The sequence below is a fragment of the Nyctereutes procyonoides genome, unplaced genomic scaffold (genome assembly GCF_905146905.1).
Source record: "Nyctereutes procyonoides isolate TBG_1078 unplaced genomic scaffold, NYPRO_anot_genome, whole genome shotgun sequence".
Lineage (NCBI taxonomy): Eukaryota > Metazoa > Chordata > Mammalia > Carnivora > Canidae > Nyctereutes > Nyctereutes procyonoides.
The window spans coordinates 14,834,010-14,858,703 of NW_026575146.1; the positions used below are offsets into that span (position 1 = coordinate 14,834,010).

At 41.9% G+C, this 24,694-nt stretch overlaps 1 protein-coding gene across 1 annotated transcript in view; it reads left to right on the forward strand.

Moving 5' to 3' along the window:
• The window catches only part of FNDC1 (fibronectin type III domain containing 1), a 101,146-nt gene extending 87,062 nt beyond the window's left edge, over positions 1-14,084 (forward strand). Inside the window, exons 19-23 of the mRNA XM_055310754.1 lie at positions 4,346-4,425; positions 7,761-7,790; positions 8,589-8,750; positions 10,308-10,430; positions 13,312-14,084. Of these exons, the coding sequence (XP_055166729.1) occupies positions 4,346-4,425; positions 7,761-7,790; positions 8,589-8,750; positions 10,308-10,430; positions 13,312-13,427 (511 nt within the window). The 3' untranslated portion in view covers positions 13,428-14,084. The remainder of the gene's footprint in view (positions 1-4,345; positions 4,426-7,760; positions 7,791-8,588; positions 8,751-10,307; positions 10,431-13,311) is intronic.
• The last annotated feature ends 10,610 nt before the right edge of the window (positions 14,085-24,694 follow it).

A 24,694-nucleotide genomic window follows, 5' to 3' on the forward strand; every position in this document is an offset into this window, starting at 1 on the left:
ACTGATTTTACAGAGACTAAATGCTCCCTACCATTGGGGAAAGAAAGGTTGTTCTGTGTGTTGAAAGAGAACCGATCCATGTGCAGATGGTGGCATTAGGCAGCATAGCTTTCATTGTGAAATTATGTATATCATATGTGACAGTAATGGGGCAGCGATTGCTAAACATATGAGTTAACTGGTACTTAGACTCTATGATGTGGAAGTTAAGACCATTTAGAAAGGTGAATTTTACACACTAATAAGGGCACAAACATGGCTTACTGAACTGGGTGGCGCTGGCTGGCCAGAGGTCTGTGTAGGAGCCAGAGTTCGTGGTGCTCAGTATGAAAGTTACAAGGCTTGTTTCCACCATTACAAAGAGAGTGGGTATATTCCCTCTTTTACATTATCTGGTTTTGATAGTACTGATCATCAGGAAAGCTCTCCTGGTGGGTGAAAATGAGCAAAGCACAAACCATGTGAGGGTCATGCATGGTGTGTGTGCAAACCAGCTCCCTGGGGAAAAAAAAAATCCCTGGTTTATAGTGCTTACCATTTTCTGTAGTATAAATACTTCCACCATGGTCAATTCCAGGCTCCCAGGGGGCCTGTAGGTTCTTGGATATTTAATGATTGTCTCTCTCAAGCCCATGCAAATGAGTCCAGCATCCCATGGTCACATCCATCCCTAAATTTATGGAGCAAAGAGCTCTAAGTGATGGGTCTGTGAGCCTGAGGCCCATCATTTCCTATATAGTTGTAGGAACATGGAGAAGATTGAAACAAAACACTCTCCTTCAACAGAAATGTGCCAAAGGAGATAAAAACTGGTTAATAGCCATGGGTACTGAGACACTTCCGAACTAGCTGAGAACTTTTCTCCAGGCATTGGAGGTGCCATGTGAGCTTACCTGAGCTGAACATTCACAAACTTATTATGAATTTGAGGATCTGACATATAAAAAGCAAGGACCAATACAGGAACCTGAGAAAGTACTTTTCTTTATTTTTCCCTAATAGTGAGGAAAAATGGACTAATTAAAGCAAACAAAAACAACACATTTAAGACAGTGGTGTCAACACTCGATTTTCTGCATTGTGTGCAGAGTGACAGTGCTTTCCCATCACAGCCTTGGGGTAGAACTTGAATCCTCCTCTCCTGACCCCGCTACCCACCCCACCCTACCCCTCCTGCCAATGTTCTTTCTACAACTTTTGCTGCCAGGCTGATCTTGAGTTTTGAATATCAGGAGATGGTTGTGTATTCACTATTTGAACAGGTATAGAGGAGTGCCCACCGTTCCTTCAATCCGCACTTAGAGTTTGCTCTGCACCAGGCACCAGGTTTTGCATTGAGGACAGACCCAGGGTGGGAGCAGCAGGAGGAGGGGATGGGGGAGTGCAGTAGGGTGGGAGACGTGGGCTGTAAGATACACCATGGCCCAGGCCTCATGGAGCTCACAGTTTGGTAGACAGATAATTTAGCAACAGCATATATACAAACTTTGACCAATCAGTATCCTGAGAGAGACTTTTTTCCTGAGCTTGTAGGGAGTGGAGGGCAGTCAGGTGAGCCTCCCTGGGGAAATAGATAAGCAGCATTTAACTTAGGGAATGTGGGTGGGGTGATGCCAAGCTTTTGGCAGAAAAGGGATGCCGAAAGCATGGTGTGTTCTAGGAAGAAAAGGAAGCCAGTATAGTGGGAGCAGGAGGAGAGGAGACTGGACAGGCTGGTCCCAGTGGGCTTGGGAGTCTCTTGTAGTTTCTGTCCTACCCTCCACCCATGTTCAGTGTCCTGATAGACAGGTTAGGAACAGCAGCTGCTACTGTAGCTTCTCCCTGGTATGCCTGCTCAATTATTCCTTCTTCTGATGGAAGGTGCTGGCCGGGGCACAGACCACACATGGCTCTTCTACACAGATTTCCTCAAAACCCCTGTGAACAGCCTGATGTAAGGATGCTCATTGTTTCCCTGCATTACACTCATGCAGAACAGCTCTGGTGGGCCCATGTTAATGATCCATGACCTTCTTCCATGCCTCCATCCAGCCTCCATGGAGGCTGCATGTGCCTGTTAGTACTGTCCTCAGGGTTTCTCAGGAACACACCGCAGAGTCCCTATAGGAGACACAAGAAGTCAATCCCCTCAAGATGATCTGGAATAGAAAACACCAGCTTTGGTTCTTTATAACTGAATGTTGTTTTTGACTTTATGGGGGCATTGCACACCTTGTTCACCTAATTCCATCCCAGATCACTTTCTGAACCTGCATATTTCATCAATACTTAAAACACAAAGATTTCAACTGTGGGAAGTTATTCAAAAGAAGGTGTCAAGAGCTCATCTAAGAAGACAAGGCATGGATTGCTCTTGTAACTTGGGTGAGGCAGAGATTATTCGGAGTGTGAGATATATATTTTGGTTTCTGGAAGAAACTAAATGTAATGTGGTTTTGAACATAGGAACCTTATTTTTCCCTCATAATTTCATGTTTTTCAGCATTGTGTATTTAAATTTGCTTTGACACACTAGGTGAGGTTCAAATGGAAATACATCTTTGAAATTGGGCCGCTGTGGACTTTGTTGGAGGACAGAGTAACTGTGTGGATGGAGAAAGTAGAGGAGAAGAACGCTTGGGTTTCAGTAGGGAGACAGAATTGATACAGTCAAGGGGTCAGCCCAGTCTGGCATCCTGTGCCATCTCCAGAGTCGTCAAGCCCTAATTCCTTCTGGTGTCAGGACCACTCAAGCAACAGCTGAGGAAATGTTCAGCAGCATTATCCCATGTAGCCTCTGAGGATATGTCATCCCTTAGGTTTTAATTTCCCTTTTTAAGGAAAAAGAAAAAGTATCTGTAAAGTTTGACCAGTATCATTGACGTATGCCAAACCCACTGCCTGCAGGATTTTGCCTTAAATAACTCCATAACCGCTGAATAAAGTATGCATAATTGGGAAAACACGGACTGCTGAGCAAACTGAGACTTGGAAACTCTTATGTACTTAATTGTGCATATCTTTTTTTTTTTAATGAAATTTAAAAAGGATTCTCTTCTAAATGAGATGTGAATGACTTTCTTGAAGGGCTTAAAAGAAGACTAAATTTACCAAATGAGCCTTTCTTGGCTCTCTTTAATCAAACCCCAAGTCAAATATCTCGGTGTAACTGTGAAGCCTGGCTCCCTTGATGATCTTAGGAGCTTTGGAGGCTTGGTGCCAGGACAGTGGGGTAACAGACAGACCCCTTTGCTCTCTGATTAAATAACTCACCTTGTGAACATTTAGTGTACTTTAATTAGTGCACAGAACCTGTGTGCCAAGACTCATGGCAGAGAAGGCTTGTTAGGAGCTCTCTGAAGTGGCAGAGTGCCACCACTTGCAGGGGTTTCTTACCCTCTTACCCTCTTCTTCACCTGTGAGTAGCTCAGGACTGCGAGAGTACAGATAATATCTGGGGTCCCAGAGGTACATGAAACACGAAGATAACAGTTGGCATAGTCAGTGGGTCACAACTGCGGTGTTGGTCTCCAGTAGTTTTTCGCCACCACTTTTTGTCCTGTAGCTCCTAAGAGCACTGAGCAAGATATTTAGGGACTCCCAACCTGCCTGGCCTATCGGTCTCCTTCTAGATGATGGAGGACATTCTCTGTTCCAAGACAAGGATTAATCCGGCAGCAAAAGCTCTCCGGGCTTTTTCCACTTCCACTTCTTGGACTTGCTTCTTTTTACTTGAGGCACAGAAGCTCGAAACTCAGTGACTTTTAAAGCTCCAGAGCCAACCATAGCACGTGGCATGCACCCAAAACATCACTGTCATGTTAGTTCCACTGAGAAGGCCAACGTCGGGACTGGCTTGCCTGACTCCTGCCAACAACGAGTTGCATCATTACTGGGTCAAACATCCTGCTTTTTCACATGGAGTGCAGTGATAAGAATTAGGTTAAATGTGAATTTTGCTCTGTAAGTGTCTTGCTGCTCCAGCTTCTAGACTCTCAAGCTGCGGAACTCAAGTGGGTTGAGAACAGGATGAGAGGGGCATTCATCCAGGGACAAGCCTGCATGGGGCCATGCAGCTTTGATGCACTAAGGAACATATGCTCTCCAAGTGGCTTATTTGCCTGATATGCTCCTCCTGCTGCTGTGAGCCACATTAGTCAATACTATTAATTGTATTATTTCGAAAAGTTATTGGGAAATGAGAAAGCTCAGCCAAAAATATGAATTGCCACGATGTATACATTTGTTAAAAAAATAACACTCAAACCCTGCCACAGAGTAAGTGCTCAATAGTTTGGGAATTTGTCTTATTACACAGAAATTAAACAAGCTTCTCTTTCAAAAAAATGTTTTCTTCTAATTTCAGGTATTATTTTAAGGTTCAAGCCAAAAATCCACATGGCTACGGACCCATCAGCCCTTCGGTCTCATTTGTTACAGAATCAGGTATCTGTGCCTTCACATTCTCATTTTTTTCTTTTTTCTCAAAGACAAATACTTTGGAATCATGACTATAATAGCACAAAAACTGAAGAAGTAAAATTCTTACTTTTCTATTTAATAAGTTCATATTGGATATCACCTTATAATAGAAACATCGTTTTCTTTGTGCTGTGTTAAAATCTGGATAATAAAATTAAAAGTAATCTTCACTGGAGCTGCCTGGAAAGTGGAAAGGTCACATTCCAATAAAAGGGAAAAAAAATCTAGTTTTCAACCATGTGGGAAAGATAAGTTTGAATCTCTCTGTGAAAGATTTAGTTGCAGAGCTAATTTTTTTTATTACAAACAGCTGAAGAATATAAATGTCATGGGGACTGAGAGGCATTTGCTTCTTCCAATTAGTCAGGTCTCCATGATGGTTCTGTTACTAGGAGATAAAGATGTCTTTACTTAAAAAGGAAAGTTTAATTAGAATACTATCCAGTCTTACAAGCAGTGTCACTTGGAGGATGGCTCTGCCCTGGGGGATGCTAGTATACAGAAAAGCTCTCTGGCCCTTCTGTAAGATGTTCCTGAGGTCGTGGTCTGAAGCAATATGCACAGAGCTGGCCAGTCCTGGCTTAGCAGCCTTTCCACATAGGAAGTCACACTGGGAGCTGGTACCTATGCCTCTATGCCAGGCCCCCTTCAGAAGTTCGACTGAACCAGCTGTACCCTAAAGTTGCTCTAGCTTCTATTTGGTTAGATTGTTTCCCACATGTAGCTTGACCCCAGAACATTTATAATTGGAAGATATTTTTAAGTGTGATGATTTGAAATCTACCAAATCACAGTAAGTGGGAAAAAAATAAAATCTTTCCTGAGAATATGCTTCATATTGGAAATGTTGACAAAGGACCTCAAAAGTGTTCTCATTTTTTTCATTTAAGGAGTGTGTTCCTCATTAGCAATTAAGAAAGAGTCAAAGAAAACCATTTTCAAGAGTTAATTTGCTAAAGTAAGAAACGTGTCTGTGTTCATGGCTACATTTCCTTAAAAAAGAATGGATCTTTGGCAACGATCAGAATTAACATGATACAAATCTATATGAAAAAAATAATTCAAATCTAGAAAGCTACCAAGAAATTCTGTCCCAAAATCTGAGAACAGAAATATAAATGTAATTTCTGAGGCTGCAGTATAATTTGGAAAAGACCCCTCTTTTCTACTCCCCCTCTCAGAAAAGCCCCACCACACACCCACCCTATTCTTTGTGGCTTCTAAAGGGTGGGTGATGAAACCCCAGGGCTCCCCCACCCAGACCTCTGAATAAGACTCTTTTGTAGTCAGCTCCCAGGAGATCTTCATGCACACCATTTGACAATTTGACAGTTACTTGGAATTTGACAATTATTTGCTCTGGCCATCTTCACTTTATTCAATCAGTTTGTTCAAATTCCTCCTTCACTTTGCACAACCCTGCTGAAAGCAGTTAGGTCAACAACAGGAAAATTGCCAGGTAATTGAATTATGGCACTTGCCAAAGATAGAAATACATGAAGCGGATGTATATGTGTAGCATAGGCTGCACCCACCACGGGATAAACTTTCCATGTTTGTGTTGTGCTGTTATTCTGTAAGTTCCCCTCCCCTCCACCCTGGAGCACTTGAGAATTTTTCAGCAGACTAATGAAATGTAAGAGCAGGAGAGCAAAATGAGCATTTACACTTACAGCTAATGGAAGGCCACTCTTCTGTGGGAGTAAATGAATGGTCTTTACGGAGGGACAGCCTGAAGGTTTGGGGGTGATAGAAATATTCAGGATCCTGATTATAGTAGGGTTCCATGAATCAATGCATGTGTTGAAACTCATAGGATATTTACCTGAAAAGAGTAATTTTACTCCATGATAATTTTTTAAAAATAAAAAAGGAGAATGGCCAATGTTATTTTATAAAAATGAACTTTTTCTAAAGCAGAATTTCTTATAAACTAGTTCTATATTTTCTTTCTTTTTAAAGATTTATTTATTTATTTTTAGAGAGAAAGAGAGTGGAGGGCAGGGGCAAAGGGAGAAAGAATCTCAAGCGGACTCCCCACTGAGCATGGAACCCAATGCAGGGCTTGATCTCACAGCCCTGAGACTGTGACCTGAGTCGAAACTAAGTCAGACGCTTAACCGTCTGTGCCACCCAGGTGCCACTGTATTTTCTCAAGTGGCATTGCTTGGGCTAAGATATAGAGATGTTTCACATACAGCTTTATTGAAATGCAAGTGGCCTACAATCAGCTGTGCACGTGTACAGAGTACAACTCAGTGGGGTTTTTTTAAGATTTTATTCATTTATTCATGAGAGACACAGAGAGAGGCAGAGACATAGGCAGAGAGAGAGGCAGGCTCCATGTAGGGAGCCCAATGTGGGACTCGATCCTGGGACTCCAGGATCACACCCTGGGCCAAAGGCAGACGCTCAACCACTGAGCCTCCCAGGCGTCCCCAACTCAGTGGGTTTTAAAGTATGTTTTCCCCCTTGAAGCTGTCATCACAAATTAGTGAACATCGCTGTCACCCCAATATACTCACTGCTGCTATTCAGCCCGTCTCCCCTGCCCCACACCATGCACCCATCTTCTCCTCTGTTAACAGGCAACCACTCATCTGCTTTCTCTCACTTTAGTTTGCACTTTCTACAGTTTTATGTAAATGAAATCATGCAGTATGAACTTTTTTGTCTAGCTTCTTTCACTCAGCAAAATCATTTTGAGATCCATCCATATTGTTTTATTACCAATAGTTCATTCTCTTTACTTAGCAGTATTTTGTCATATGGCTGTACCATAACTTACCCATGCATTTGTTCATAGGCATTTGAGCTACATCTAATTCTTGGCTATTACAAATAAAACTGCCATGAACATGCTTGTACAAGTGTTTGCATGGACATGCGTTTTAATGCCTCTTGGACAAATACTTAGGAGTGGAATAGATAGATCCTACAGTAGGTATATGTTTACCTTTTTAAGAAACCACCAAACTGTTTTCTCAAGACAGACGCATCTTCTAAAAATGCTGAATATTGAATTATTCTGTAGTACCCTAAATCAAAATCTTACTGTATTGACTTACAACTTCTATAAAATAACAAGGCAGTTTATTTTTTTTTTAACAAGGCAGTTTAAGTAGCAAAGGATATTTCCTAGGAAACAAAGGAAAGCATTGGCATAGTTCAAATTAACTACATTTGTACGTATTCCAGGGAGCTCTTTGGTTAGCTCTCTCCGTCACAATAAACATTTCAACAGTTGCATGGTTGTGAAATATGATAGTGAAGTCAATTATTTCTTTTTCATTCTGCAGACAATCCTCTACTTGTTGTGAGGCCACCAGGTAAGTTTCTTTTCTTGATAAACTTGACATTCTAGTAATCAAGTTGGATATTGAATATGAGATTGCTGTGACTACTCACAAGTAGAAATGCTAGACCACTTTTGCATTTTTATGATTTCATGACAACTTCTTTGGTTTCCTTGTACCCTTTATCCTGATCTAGGGAAAAGGGTGACCTGGGAATTTTTTTATAGGACCATAGCAACCAATATCTATAAAAGAAACCACTGTGTGGTGGCCAATTGCCATAAAATCAATAACTTTATTTACATAATTTCATTGAATATTGGAATTCATATGAAACTCAATAGAAAATTCAATGAAATTGAAATTGCTGAAAAGATAGCCAAATGCATTAAATATGCAATAGAATTTTACTCTGTATTTCAAACAAACTGTGAAAGCCCTGTTGTTTAAGTTCAAGACAGATCTTAGGAGTGATGAGAACAGTAAGAGTCTATGCTGAGGGACTTCTGGAGGGAGCAGGTAGGATGGCATGTCCCAAAAGATCAAATATGTCATTATATCTTATTTTCCTTGACTTAAGGGATTTTTATTACTTTTAAGAATCCTGTAATAGAAATTCAAATACACTAAATATGTTCAGGTAAAAGGATCTCCTTAATTGTACTTCAGTACCAAGAAAGAAGAAGAATGAGGGAAAGAGTGCCCATTGGGAAGTGGGAAAGCCCAGAGAGGAGGGAAGGGCCAATGAATAAGTCAAGTTTTCTGATATTTTGTGTGAGACTAAACACCGTGGAATGCCATGACCCAGTGCGTGTGTCTTGTGTTGTCAAGGTGGTGAGCCCATCTGGATCCCGTTTACTTTCAAACATGACCCTAGCTACACCGACTGCCACGGCCGGCAGTATGTGAAGCGGACATGGTATAGAAAATTTGTAGGAGTTGTTCTTTGTAATTCACTGCGGTATAAGATCTACCTCAGTGACAACCTGAAAGGTAGGTCTTTGAGAATGGTGTGGTATGGGAAGGTATGGAAATTTTTTATTTTATTAGGTACTAACTCGACATAACAGGTGCATCAGAACGTTTGTATTTGAGCTGTGGACCCATTATATCTCACAGTGGCTCAAACATAAATCAGTAAATCAGTTTTTCAGGCTCTACTTTGGACTTACTGGTTTTTACTTTGACACTTAGAAATATATAAATAAATACATATAAATATATACATTTATATACATATAATTTTTTAAAAATCCACTACATTTTAGAAATGAGATCCAAAATTCTGTTAGAAATATAAAGGCTGGGCAGCCCGGGGGGCTCAGCAGTTTAGCACTGCCTTCAGCCCAGGGCCTGATCCTGGGGACCTGGGATTGAATCCCACATCGGGCTTCCTGAGTGAAGCCTGTTTCTCCCTCTGCCTGTGTCTCTGCCTCTCTCTCTCTGTCTCTCTGTCTCTCATGAATAAATAAATAAAATCTTAAAAAAAAGAAATTTAAAGGCCAATTTTCTTTGACATTAATTCAATAATAATAAATATGAGTGTAAGCTAGAAGTATCAAGGAAAAATCCACCACTCTCCCTTCCTTGCCTTCACCTTTATGAAGAAAAAATGTAAATGGTGAAACATACATCAGTGTTACTTGTTCTGTGTCTGAATAAAAATTACATTGTTTTCATTATGGGAGGGGATTAAAACAATACCATACATACCTTGAACTACTAACATTTCAAAATGCCCTTTCTACCCAGCTGGCTTTGATTCACTCACCTACACAAATTTGTTTTTTATTCTTAAATGTGCACCCTTTTACATTTTTAGTACATATATTTTTAAAACTTTTTCTCAGCCGCTATAGGTTTTTTTTTTCTCTTGCTAGTGGTGACCTTTAAAAGACAATGTCAAAGCAAAGTCTTTCCTACAACTCTCCACTTTCTCGATGTACATGCCTCTCCCAATACCTACTGCCTATATGCTTCACTCTGCTCTTTCTTTTCTCTCCAACTACTGTACTTTCCGTCCCCTGCATCAGAATTCCTGGCAGCAGTTACACAGCAGCTCCAGTATCCCAGTGTCAACAGAAACACCTGCCCTACTGTGCAGCAGGACATTATGCCACATGGACCATGGACAGCACCATGGACAGCACCTTATGCCACAGATACACCCCCCACTTCTAGTGACGTATGAAAATAGGTTCTTCTATTTTTTTACAGATCTTCATGCCCTTTGTAATTTATTTAATCTATCACAGTTTCATCTATTCCTTTTTTAAACCAAGGAGTATAAAAGGCCTGCCATGTATAGGCTGAAATTGCCTATAATATTAATAGCTTCCATTTATTGAGGACTTGTTAAGTATTTAACATATGTGATCTTGCTGAATCTTTACAACACTTTGACATTGGTGCCATTATCACTGTTTTTCCAACATGGAAAATATGACACACCAAGTTTAAGTACACAGTTCAAATGGTCTCCAAAGCTCGGGAAAACTCTTAAAGTATATTTCTCAACTACTCACTAACCTATGATATTCCCTTATGCAGATACATTCTACAGCATTGGGGACAGCTGGGGAAGAGGGGAAGACCACTGCCAGTTTGTGGATTCACACCTTGATGGAAGAACAGGGCCTCAGTCCTACGTAGAAGCTCTCCCTACCATTCAAGGTAATTCAGACAAAGGCCTGATTATACTATCCCGCGGGTTGGGAGAGGTTAGCTAATATACAGGGAAAACCACCATTTTGTTTATCATTTAAAGATGGATGTTAACAGCATTTTGAATCATACAAATAAGGAACCAACAGAATACTCCAACCATGTGCTGGAACTGAGGTGAACCTAGGAGAGGCAGGGATAAAAGGAATATAAGACATTGTCCCTACTCTCAGAAAAATCTCTTTCCTGCTCCATAACTGGGAAAAGAAAATAAATATGTGAAAGGTAACTAAGAGTGAACAACTTAAAGTACAGATAATGACAGGAGTTATGTCACATAGTTGTCCTATTGTTAGGTAGTTTTGCAGATTGTAGTCACCGTCTGAATTCAAGGGAGGCAGGCTGCTTGAGGCTATCAGAAAAGAAGTAGAGTCTGGGCTGAGTCATAGAGAAAACTAGGCATGCAAAGATTAGAGTCTTTGGGGCAGAGAATGACATGAACATGGGTACAGAGAAGGAAAGGTAAACAAACATGCAAACCAACTGTAGCTTACCATATACTTCAGTAGGTAATGTAGCAACTATTTCATTATGGTATCACAGGGTGAGAACAAATATATTAATCTCAAAGGTTAACAACTCGCAGTATTTTATGAACTCTCTCAACTGCCAAAACAAAAAAATAAAATAAACAGAACAATTGAATGAAGTCCAGCACTGTTTCCATTATGCACTCAACTCAGTGATCTGGCGATTTCCAGACATGAGATGTTCTATCAACTTTTTTAATTTGGAAAAAAAATACTATAGTTTAGTAAACACAAATTACTTGTTTTCAAAGAATTAAGATAGGGTAAAATAGAACAGTAAAGTAAGTATATTAGTCAGAGTTCCCCAGAGAAACAGAACCAGAGAGAGAGAGAGAGAGAGAGAGAGAGAGAGAGAGAGAGAGAGAGAGACTGAGAGAGCAATGTATTAAGGAGTTAGCTCATATGATTATGGTGGTTGGCACGTCCAACATCTGCAGAGCAGGCCAGTAGTAGGCTGGAGACCCAAGGAAGAGTCAGTGTTGCAGTGTGAACCTGAAGGCAGTCTGCTAGCAGAATACCCACTTTGTCATGGGAGGTTAATCTTTTCCCATTAGGGCCTTCAACTGATTGGATGAGGCCCACCCACATTATAGAGTAACCTACTTCACTCAAAGTCTGACGATTGAAAGGTTAATCTCATATAAAAATACTTTTACAGAAACATCTAGAATAATACTTGACCAAATATCTGGGTACCATGGCCTAGCCCCATTGTCACATAAAATCTATCACGTTTCTTCATTTTTTTCAAGATCTCGCATTGACCTGGTTATTGAGCATTACTTGTATTTTACTGTGTTTCCATGACTGTGGTCACAGTTTTGGCCCTGAGCAGAGATGCTACTTAATCAGCATGCTGCCTGGTAGGATGGTGGGTATTTGTTCATCTGGCAAGAGTAAACAGGGCCAAAGAGGTGTTGCTCAAAAATACTCAAAAATTCTTTCCTTTGAGAGATTTACCTGAAAGATCTAAAAGCCTACCACAGACTTCAAGAACTAAACCTGGAGGCTTGAGTTCTAGGCACGTCGGGGGCCCTCCGTGCTGTGAGGACCAGGCGGGAATTTTGCCCAAAGTTGTCCGCCCTGCAGCGAGTGCTCCACAGCAAGCGGCTACAATAATCTTCCTTTATGGAGAGAGAGAAATAGGGCACTAATGAACTCTTTCCTACCTGTGTCACACACATGTGGGGACTGAATTATCCCCCCAAATCATGCCTGGTATAAGCCTCAGGGATTATTGACCCTTCCCGTAAAATGATAGTGTTTATTTGGAAGTAGTATTTTTCATAAAAACAATTTATCAGAGGTCTTCTGTTTGAATGGAGTTTGTAAGGATGAGAATTTTTTCTGTTGGCTTGGGCACTTCTGATGCTACAATTGTGACACCAATTCCAAGCGTGGGTTTTTTCCCCCCCACAGCAACAGCGATTCTTAGACACCTGCTGGGAGTCCTACAATTCACACAAATTCTGATACTGTGCCTAGAGGTGGCATCAGATCACACAGGCTAGGGGCTCAGTCCCACAAGACTGATGCCCTCCCCTGACCAACTTCAGGTGCCAGTCACAAGTCCAGAATGCGACCTGAGCTTCTGACCTACTGGCTACATATTGGAGATTCCTACTGCCCCCTTCTCGGGTTCGATTAATTTGGAAGAGCAGCTCACAGGACTCAGAAAAATGTTTTACTTACTAGGCTTCCTACCAGTTTATTATAAAAGTGTTCAATTTGGGAGCAGCTGGATGGAAGAGCTGCAAAGGGCACAATGTGGGGAAAGGACGCAGAGCATCCATGTTCTCTCTGGGAGCACGTGTTCACCAACCTAGAGCTTTTAGAACCTTGTGCTTTGGGGTTTCTTGTTATTATTATTTATATAATATAATTATCTTATGTATTATGTTTATATAATACAATTTACATAAGATAATTTATTTACTATAATTTATATAAGATAACTGTCTTATATAGGCATGATTGAAGAAATCATTGGCCCTTCATGATTGAAGGGCCTCCACAGAGGCCAGGAGGGGCCTCTCTAATCCCATGGTTGGCCTCTCTGGCGACTAGCACCATCCGAAGATGTTTTCTGAAAGTAATCCCATTAACATAAACTCAGGTGTAGTCTAAAGGGATTTGTTAGGAATATCAGGATACCTTTATCACTCTTATCACTTAGGAAATCCAAGGGCTTTAGGAGCTGTGTGCCAGGAACAGGGATGAAGACCAAATATATAGTTCTTATTATAAATCACAATATCACAGACTCCATTTTTGTTCCCTCTCTTTCTTTTACCCTCTAGGCTACTTCCGCCAGTATCGCCAGGAGCCAGTCAGCTTCGGCAACATCGGGTTTGGGACTCCCTACTACTATGTGGGCTGGTATGAGTGTGGGGTCTCCATTCCAGGGAAGTGGTAACCAAGGGACAATCGTGCCAAGGGCTCGCCCGTCCAGCCCGCTTGACTAACTTGCACTAGAGACTGTGAGCAGGAAAAGACAGTGTCCCCCGCCCCACCGACCCTGGGTCCAGCAAGGCCATGTGACGGACACTGCACATTTCAAGCATCTTCAGCCGGGAACTCAGTCCTACTTCTTGGCCTGGACGACACACAGAATTCAGTGTTGCTGTTAACTTGGCTTCTCCATAGGTTTGGATTGTAATAGCACGTTCCAGAGACAGCAGAAACACACAGCTACAGGGGATGCCCACTGACTCAGTGCAGGCTTCCCACTTTTTAGGCACAAATTCAGACACGTCGGTGTCTCCAGGGAACAGCATAAACATGCTGTGCTTGCTTTGTGGAATGTTACACGCTTTCTTCTTTCTCACTGGACTCTTCCAAAATTAGCCGAATTTAAGCTTCAGATGTCTCACTATGCGGTAGAACTGAGTTACTAAAAACACCACCAAAGGAAATATATCCTAAGATTTATTCCGCGGACTTACCCACTGCTAGACCAAATGTATCAAATCATATTTGTAAATTCTCAATTTTGATATTATATATATGTATATAGGCATATACATATCCTCACTTGTCTGCAAGAACATTGATTAAAGTTGCTAAATTTGTACTTGTTCACTAGATAAATGCGTGTGGGACTTTCTGGAGCAAAGGTGCTGTTTATTAACATCTTTTAGAAGTGTCCAAAGAATCTGCACTCCGTGTGATGAGAACAACGGAGCGAATGCTGCTGGACTCTGGAAGTGATGGGGAGCTGGTGGTGACAGCAGTTAACACCAGTGACCTAAATGCAAACCAAGTGCTTTCTACCTGAGGAGATGATCTTTCCAGACCCGGGTGAAAATGGCTAGTTGCCTCTATGGGGACATATCCAGTATGTTTCCAGAATAATCAAGATTTGAGGTCCCAAATGATTTAAAAATCCAGTTGAAGAAAAACCCTTTCCCCTTTCCTGCCTGAGTATCTCCTCCTTGAAATACGAGCATATTGTCCCTTTTGACTGCAACACGAGAACATTTATTTAAAGATACATTTTATTCTAATTCTTTTTAAAACATGGTGTCCTTTCCATGTGCTTGGCTCTCTTGTGTCCTCAGGCAGCTCTGTGGCATGAAGGTTTTATTTTCTTTCATAAAGCTTTCAGCATCGGAGACGCAGTGGGGGAATGAGCTAGAAGCATATCCTTTTCTGGGGCCCCCAGCCTGTACCAGTAAGGCATGATTTAATAGCAGAATGCAGTCCAGCCTCCTGGGGTCACTTTCACTGCCAGTACTGTGCTGAGGTGCATCCTGGTGTATCTGGTGGGTTTGAAGGGAAAACTTACAAGGAAACAAGTGATTTAGTAGGGTCCTTTCCATGGGGCTGTGAAAACCAATGTTCTCCTCAGATTCCACGATCCCCTTTCCACAATAAGCCACAGTAAAGAAAATGCAAGCATTCTGACAGCTTGGGGAGATACTAGAATTCCTTAAGGGGACAGATTAGATACCCAGTTCTAATGTGTTACAGTTTCGCAAACCAGGATGAGAACCTCTAAGTAGCTTTTAGGGCTCTTGTCCATGAAAGGGGGATTATTAAAAAAAAAAAAGGCCTAAAAACCTTGTTTTTCACACAAATTAACATTCAAACAGACGTCACAATGCTTTAAATAGAAGTGAGTTTTCCTGATAAACACACAGCTTGCTTCCTTCATTTCTCCCACCCACCCCTCCGAATTTCTGTCTGCTTTCAGCTTTCACTTGCCTGCTATCGGAGACCAGAGAAAAGATGCCAAAATGAGGCCCTCGTGGGGGAGAGCACCAGCAGATTGCACATTTCCTGAAAGTGCCTCCCCCGGTATAAATAATTCATTAGCATGTGCAAGAGAAGAGCCATTTGGTCTGTTCCACAAGCCTATCTTGGTGATGGGGCCCCCTTTGGAAGACACAGAGATCCAGATCAGCACTGAAAGGCAGGCACCCCCTCCTTTGTGACTCACACACTGAAGAGCGCGTTCCCTGCCTCACCCCCGAAGGGCTGTATGGTCATGTACATCCTAAAGGACATGTGTCCCCCAGAAAGGAGTTTATGCTCACCTCACAGAAATACAAAGAAATTCCCTGGCATTCACTCGTGCAATGATTTTCGAGCCCTGCCTAGATCCTTAGACTGTATTTCGTTACAGAAATCAGAACTTCTATTAAAAATAAATGTTTGCAGCTTTTTTTGATGGAAATGACTACAAACCTCAAAAGTAGGTACAAGTGGAAATTAAAAGGATATTTGGTTCAATGTGATGAAGTTTTGGAAAAGTCCATTAGCAGATGGGCCTCGTCAAAAAATAGCGCAATGTCCATCACCAAAAAGCCTCAGGTATACCTAGAAACATCTAAACTCGCCACGAGAGGCCCCCACCTGTTTTTCTCTGGTCTGTGAGCTCAGAACGGTGTCTACACATTGAAAGAGTTGTAAACAGAGCAGACAGATGAGCAAAAAACCAGTAATATGTGACAGAGACCCTATTATGTAGTTTGCAAGGCCTAAAATGCTATCCTATCCTGTAAGGAAAAGTTTGTGTACCCGTTTTCTTGAGGTTGAAAGATTAAAGCATAGTCCTAATTTAAATACTAGCACATACTACTTAATAGATGCCCGTTCCATTTTCTCTTACTGGAGTTAGATTTGTTTCTGACTATCTCTAGCACCTAACGCCTGAACTCTCCAAGTGGTTGGATCCTGGGTTCCCAGTTTTTCTGTTTGGCAAGCCCTTTGTTTGTGCTAAGGTCTCAGGAGGTGACAAGCTCTTTGGGAGACTTCATGCATATTTATCACCATCTGGTTAAAACATAATTTCCAGTTTCTACCAAATGAGTTTTGACTTATTTTCTCCCCTTTGACCTACTCAAGCCACATGTCCTGCTCAGTTCAGAGGGCTGGGGAATTTGGGAATGTGCTGATGAATGCAGTTACAATGGGGTTCCTCTCAGCACAGAAATCAGCTCTTAGTCCCTAGTACGAGGATTCTGCTGACAGAATCAACTAGCCCGTACTTGTGTAGCATCTTGGATGTTGTGGATGCCTTCAAATCATCTCCTTGAGGTGTAACTGTTTTGCAGTTGGAGATAAGTGAGTTTAGAAAGCAAGGTATCAAAAAAAAAAAAGAAAGAAAGAAAGCAAGGTATCTTCCCAACCATCCATTGCCAATCATTCTTAGATCAGACTGAGCTCAGTAAAATTGTATGAAACCACAGAGCATACTTGTATGAATGAAGGTATGATTTTAAATCTTAGTTGTAAGATTATTAATGTACAAAATTTAAAAAATCATAATGAGAGCTAAGCACACAAGGTTTATGATAAAGGGGAAATAAATTTGACATAAAATTGGAAGCCAATAAATTTAACACACACATACACACACAAATCTTGGTCTAGATTGGAAAAGCAACATTCTCTCAGGCACAGACGATTTGATGGCCAAGAATAGAAATACCTCCAGAGTTAAGTCAAAGGTTTGCATAAGGTTGAACCACACAGTCTCAGAACAGGCAGTAATGTGCAGGAGATACTGTGGGGTTGCAGAGATTGACAGGTTGACGAGTAGTTGCTCTTGCCTCCTTTTCTCTCTAGTCCGTTCTCTCTCGAGCTCTATATGCCTGGCCCCATTCTCTTCCTTACAGATGGCTTTCTCTGGACTCATGAGGCTCAAATGCCACCAGACCTTAGCTTCACACAGGGCTGCCATGTACAAGTGCAGTGTCCAGCTGCTGCACTGTATGCAAAGATCTGTCTACAAGACCTTGGAACTCTGCTTCTGTCAGCTAACTCTCTAAGTCCCTTGGCATCCAGTTCTAAATATCCAGACCAGGCTCTGATTGGAGATTTGGGGCAAGGGCCCAACAGCTGCTCTAATTAGCTGTTCCTATGTGGGACTGTCACCTGGTGGAAACAAGGCTGCCTATGCCTACCCTTGCACAGGGGCTATTTGCATGTGGAAAAAGATAATGACTGATATCTTAGGACAAACATACATAGGTGAATGAGAAATCAAATAAGAAAAGTGAGTCATTTTATAAGGCAACTGAGCATTTAAAATTTCACATAGGATGTATTGAAGGTTTCATGATTGTTCACTAAGACTTTACGTTTCCTAATCTCTAGTCCTTTTAGCTGCCTTTGGGGTAGCCTTCCTTCTTAACTGAAAGAAGTTTGAGAACAATTTCAAATATTTATAATTAAATTATAGACTAGATGCACTCTACCACACCTATGTTTTTAAAGAAAAAAATGAGTACATTCCTTCTGCAGTCTGAGATTCTCCAGGAAATTTTAAAATTTTGAAGAGAAATAAGAAAGCAATACACAGTGTTTCTGAAGCTTTCTGTTACCAGGCCAATGATGAAATGAATGAACTGATGTTAACGTAGTCTTCCTGAACAAGATGCAATGAATTTACCAGTGATAGAAAGTTCTTGAGGGGCTCCTGGGTGGCGTCCAACTCTCGATTGAGCATCCAACTCTCGATTTCAGCTCAGGTCATGATCTCAGGGTCATGGGAATGAACCCTGTGTTGGGCTCTGTACTCAGCAGGGAATCTGCTTGAGAGTCTCTCCCTCTTCCTCTGCCCCTCCCCCATGTACTCTGTCTCTCAAACAAGTAGTAAATCTTAAAAAAAAAAGAAAAAAATATTTTTTAAAAGATTTTATTTATTTATTCATGAGAGAGACACACACACAGAGAGAGGCAGAGACATAGGCAGAGGGAGAAGCAGGCTCCATGCAGGGAGCCTGATGTGGGACTTGATCCTGGAATCCGGAATCATGCCCTGAGCCAAAAGCAGACACTCAACCACTGAGCCACCCAGGCATCCCAAGAAAATAAAATTCTGAAAGCCCTGGAAGCAACTGACCCAGAACACCCATGGGGGTGGGAGGTGGTTACTCCAGGCTCTGGAAAAATGAGAGGATGCACTTTGTTCAGTGATCTGAGATATCCAGCTACTTCAGGGTAAATTTCTAGGTCCTTCACATGGCCTCCAAGATGCTCCATGATCTGGGCACCCCACACCTTCCCCCAATATACCCACTGACACCAACAATCCTGCCACTACTCTGACTGCTTGCCTCCCCATCTGCTGCACAGAGTGGACTCACAGTAAATATCCATCAAATGAATAAACATATGGCTAAGATATAGATGGGAATTAAAGAGACAAAACTTTTCAGTCCAAGATTATCAATGAGCAAAACATACCCTCCAATCCACCAGTCTCGGATTACATCAGCTCCCTGCAATTTTCCACAAACATTTATCAGGGTCCTGACATCTACTCCCCATCAGCACTCACCTGCATCCTCTGCTGCTTCTCGCTCAGGAGACTCCTCATCTCTCCTCACTTCTGGGAGCCATTGGTCTCCCATGAGCCTACAGCATGTCCATCCTATTGTTGAGATGCCCCCAGGCCCAGGCTCAGTGCCCTGATCTCTATGCTGTGGTGCCTCCCTCTTGTCTTGAAAGACTCTTCCCCAACATTCAGATATGCTCTAGTCTTTCTCACCTTAGAAAAAAGTTTTAAATTTAAATTGAAAAATGTTTTCTACCACCCCAGGTGACCCCTCGGCCACTCTCACGCTATGCTTTCCTTTGAGCTGAGTCCCTAAATTAATCACCTGCACTCCATTCCCTGGCCCTCCACCTCATTCCTAAATGTTTGTCTCAACACCACCAAACCCTGGCTTCTGTGACCCACCTCACACTCAGCTCTCCCAGGTCCTGGTCTCTCTGGTAGCTCAACCCAGTGGACACTGCTCAGTCTTTTCCAGTTTTGAGGCTTGGAACACTTGACTGCTGACCAGGGTGTCCTTCTTGAACCATTCTCTACATGGTTCTTCCTTTTGTGGATCCAAAAGAGCAGCCAAGTGTTCTCGGTTTTTGTTTAAGGGACTTTCGACAATACCTGAAGACAACTTTCTCCTCTGATTTTCTTTTAAAAAATACAAGCATATTAAAGAGATATGCAAGGGCAGGGATGAATGCCTTGCAAGTTACTGTAAAGAAGGAGATATGTCGCCCAAGATGGTAGGTAGATGTATCTGGGTCCTGCAGGCCATTCCTACCTACCTGCCTGGAGCTGTGGTAGAGTGAGGATGACTACAGTGAGCCACTAAGACTCGAGCTGCGCTCCTGGAGGTTTCTAGCTGACCCCCTCCTGAGCCTTCTTCCACTGACACACAGCAACAGCAGGGAGCAAGAGGGTGTTTGCCTTCAGCTGTGCTGGCCTGGGAGTGAACACAGAGTTAGGAACAAGTCATTCCTTCTCTCATTCACCTAGCTAATGTCAGTTAAATTCAAAATAAGTGCCAAACTTTCTTCTAGATACTGTGGCTATACACCCAATCCCTGTCCTCACAGAGATTATGTATTATGGAGCAGATGAAAAATATGCAAACAAGTATACCAGATGTAAGCTGATAAAAGTGAATGAACATAAATAGAGAAGATGATTGTGTCACAGGCAACTGAGGTCTAGGGGCAGGAAATGCCCATCAAATGCTCTGTTCTGGGACAGACTTAGGATACCATTTGCTGGGAGAGAAGGAAAGTGGGATGTAGGAGGAAGCACCAGTAATTATTGGACCTAAAGAGCTTCTACCTGGGCATATGGGATCTCAGACTTGACACATAAAATAAATAAAATAATACTCATTTCCTGGTCTTTGAACGCAGTAGGATTATCCTCATTGATTATGTTGCTATAATGTTAACACCATAAAAAGGGAGTCTAGATCCTGTCCCACCCAAGAGACTGCTGACCACAGTCCAGATCCACTCACTGAACTAGTCACCCATATTCAAGCCCAGACATCGCCAGGGAAGAGGGGAGGGACAGTGAGGCTTTTTCTTTTTCTTTCTTTTCTTTTTTTTAAGATTTTATTTATTTATTCATGAGAGAGAGAGAGAGAGAGAGAGAGAGAGAGAGAGAAAGAGAGGCAGAGACACAGGCAGAGGGAGAAGCAGGCTCCATGCAGGGAGCCCGACTTGGGACTCGATCCCGGGTCTCCAGGACCACACCCTGGGTGAAGGCAGCGCTAAACCGCTGAGCCACCCAGGATGCCCGGCTTTTTCATCCAGAGATCAGAGAGCTAGACCTCATTCTCCTTTCAGATAGAGACTGGGTACTTACTTTATGTTTGGAAGGCTGAAGGCCTCTTCTGTAATTTTCTCAAACCAGAGGGTATCTCCCCTTCAACAGAGAGATCAATTGATGTCCATCTTTTGGGGGAACTTGCCATATCAGTCTCCACTGCCCACTGAATTATGAGCATCATAAAGGTAGAGGCTACATCTGCTCTTTCATTTACTGTCATGTCTTGGCATCACACACAGTGCCTGGCCCATAGCAGGTGTTCAATAAATAAGTCTTTGGTGAAAGAATGAATGAGCAAATGAATAGCTGAATGCATTCTCTGTTGCTCTCCTCTGATTGCATTTCTTCTAGGTGTGCTGCTTTTTTCAATCTACTGGCTCTGTTCAGCTTTTTTCAAAGGGCAAAGAATATGAGGCCAGGATCATTCTCTCAAGGAAGTCTCACTAACATGGAGAAATTCTTCCAGTGTCTCCAGTTAGTATCTTCTCTAGGTCTTCAGTTAGCTTATTCCCAGTTCCGTGATAATGTTTCTCATTTATGCAATTTTTTTCCATTTGGAAATTGGAGACCTGATATAACAGTAATAGCATTATATACCATTATAACATAAAACCTGGAATATAAACACTTGCTGACTCAAGACTATTATGCTTCCTTTCTTTTTGCCAGAAAGCAGAGAACTTGCAGTTAAGGGCAAGAAAAATTGAGCAGGAGAGGAAACCCCACGCAAATAGCAGCCCCCTAAAATCTTCTCCTAGCCTAGTCTTCCAGAAGGCCAGTTGACATTAGGTAGCAGGATGGTCTGGGTTGAAGCTGGGTCTCAGACTGGGTAAGGCATGACTAGAAAGGATTCTAAAGATGGTCTTTGTACTGACTGCTTGCTTTCCTACTCCTCCCTTGGCCTGTTTTCTTTCTTTTTCAGTCCACTTGTACTGGATAGGCCAGGACTCCTCAAAGCATCTGCAAGTTACACTTCCATCTGTTGTCCCTCTCTGAGAAAAGAAGCTTTGTGAAGGAGGTGTCCTACCCAAGTCTCATTGGACAAGAATGATGCTGGAACTAGAGGGTGACTGTAGGGACCCTCAACTGCATCCATCAGATTATCCCTTTAGGGAGATAGATGATAGATGATAGATAGATGATAGATAGATAGATAGATAGATAGATAGATAGATAGATAGATAGATGATAGATAGATAGATGATAGATAATAGGTGTACAGAGGGTGAAACCCACCATGATTTCAACAGTAACACCAAGACTGAGGCTTAGACATTAAGAGACACATGGGAAGAGCCAAGCTTTTTGGTTCAGGATGTTTGCTCACAATTCTCTATCCTTATTCTCCACAACCTTAGTCAGACCTTTTCAAAGATGATACAACCATCCAAGCAGACACAGATCTTATACATATTTCATCAATTAAGCAAACATTTATGACATACTAACTTGTATAAGGCACGGTGATGGTGGATCAGCATTCCAATGGTAAACAGATGTCACATTCAAATTAGAATCATTCAAGGAGGTTGAAGGAAGGGAGTAGTTATGCAGGTGTGGGTGAGGCCCCCAAGGAATACTGTGGCAGTGGGCTGTGACTGCCCCTGAGTCTGAAGGGCCAGAGGAAGAAATGACTAGCAGAATCCAGCGGTAGGGTCTATAGAAAAGGCCAGTTTTAGAGAAGCATGACCCTAGTCAAGGGGCTGCTCCTGGCTTCCTCTGTTTCCCTTCCCACTTCTTCCTATTTCCTGCCAGCTCCCCATTGCCCAAACCCATCTGGAAGCCAGGTGACAAGGAGGCTGGCTGATGAGGTTGAAGCAGGTCGGCCCTGCAGCAGAGAACAGGGTGGAGGAAGCAACCGAGCGTAAATGAAGACAGAAAATTAGAAGCATGTACCACATCTGGGAATTGATAACTCATTTTTCACAATCATTAGTTACTTTTAGCATGTTATGATATCATTAGCAAAAATGAGTTAAGGACAAATTTTAGAGCACTCGTTTAAATAGAAAGAGACTTCAAACTCCCATCTCTTCCTGGAGCTGGTAGAGACTTTACAAGGCATCTCACCTAAATCATTATAGAGTTGAAACTGAGACCCTGAAAGCTGAAATAATGTGCCAAAGCTACCCGCTGAGTCACGGGTCCCATTCTACTCACTGGCAGGAGTGACAAATATGAGCACAGAGGCTACCACTCGGCTTCCCCTGACCCATGAAGGACAGCTAATCAATCAAGGTGGTTTTACCCCAACAACCTGCATTTAACCAGGGCATCACTCTGGCCAGTTCTCTCACTGAACAGTGCCAGCAGTCAAGTTCAAACCTGTTTGCCATCTTGCGCTGTAAATGTCTCTTTGTTTGGATTTTTGGCAAGAACTAATCTAGTCTCAGGGCTCCTTGATGTGTGGTCAGAATGGCGGGGGAGGGGGATGATAGTTTGAATCAAATTAGTGTTTTCTCCCCAACAGTGTTCAGTTTGGGGGTTTAGTTGACAACTCTGGCTTTCTTCAGCACTAGGTCCTCGATTAATTCAATTTATCTAGGATTTGTTCACAAGCCACTACTATGTACTTGGTATTGTGCTACTGCCGCTAAGGCCAAAGGGAGAGAGGTGTGTTTGTTGCCCTCACAGGTTTAGTCAAATTTAAGGAGAAAAACATACATTCCACTCTCCCTGTGGCTGGGCTGACCCTGGCATTACTTTTGGCCATTTTTCCATCCACCTTCTGTGATGTCAGATTCAGAGGAGCTCTGTGTTCCTACTGTCCCTACCTCAGTGGGGAGCCATCACACTGTTTTCATTGCTCTCCCACTTGACTCCACACAGGCTCCATACAGACCATCTGCCCACCCTATAAGACCCTAATAAGCCCCATCACACTACCATCTCCTTTGAAGGTTTGGAAATTTATGGACTTGGTTCAGTTGAAAAAACATGAATTTGATGATGAATTCCAAGATGGATCTTGAAAGTTCTGTATGGGAAGTAGTCCTACTCTAGGAGAGGTCTGAGGTTCATTCAGGAATAAGCATGAGTGATGCAGAGTCCCTGGCATTACCCTTCACTTTGACACGGGATTTCAAGGGCTTCAACTTAAGACTTAGGTTAATGTCGGGAGAGTGGGTGCAATCTGACTTGGGCCCTCAGCACATGATGATGTTTAGAAGCAATGTGTTGACCTGTCCCTTCTTCGATTCAACAAATTTTCAACAGCAATATGTGCCAGGGGGTTGAATGAATAACAAATACACATAGCTCATGCCTATCTCAGGGGTTCATGGTCTACCCTAAAACAATACCTGAAAAACTGGACTTCTTTAAAAGATTGGAGAAAATTGCACCTATATGATAGATATTTTGTATTTATTTGTATCTCTGTGTTGTCATCTTGATTGTTCTGTTTCATGTGAAGCACAGCTGCTTTCAGACTCTAAATTCCATTTACAGCATTTTTGGGCCGCCTTGTTTTATAGGAAATATTTATTTGATGACCAGAATTCTGTTCTGTTTTTGATAGTGAATTAGAAAATGCTGTTTCCCCACTGGGAATGCTCTAGTTAATGAGAAACAAATGGTGGCCTGGGAGGTACAACACTTGTTGACCAGGCCAGAAGATTTTTTTTATGTTAATTTAGGGTTTTATCTGTAGTCAGGATATTTCTGAGTTAATTGGTAATTATTGAGTTGTAAAATAGATTGTATTTTGTATATAGATTATGTATAGATTGGTTCACAGTTCAAATACAAGGTGAATACTATTAATGTATCCATACACACATTCATATTCATCCAATTTCAGTAAGTCCTTACCAAGTGCCAAAGACTTCCAAATACAGATTCATTCCTTGTTTGTTTATTATTATTATTATTATTATTATTATTATTAATTATTTGGCTTTTAAATCATTTTAAAGTAAGATGGAAAAACAAAAAATTGTATATAATTAGTGTATAACTTGATGAGTTTGGAGATAGAATATACTCGAGAAACCATCACTATAATCCATGCCATAAACATATTGATCACTTTCAGAAGTTCCCTCCACCCTCTTTATTTATTATTATTTTGCAAGTGTGTGATAAGAACATTT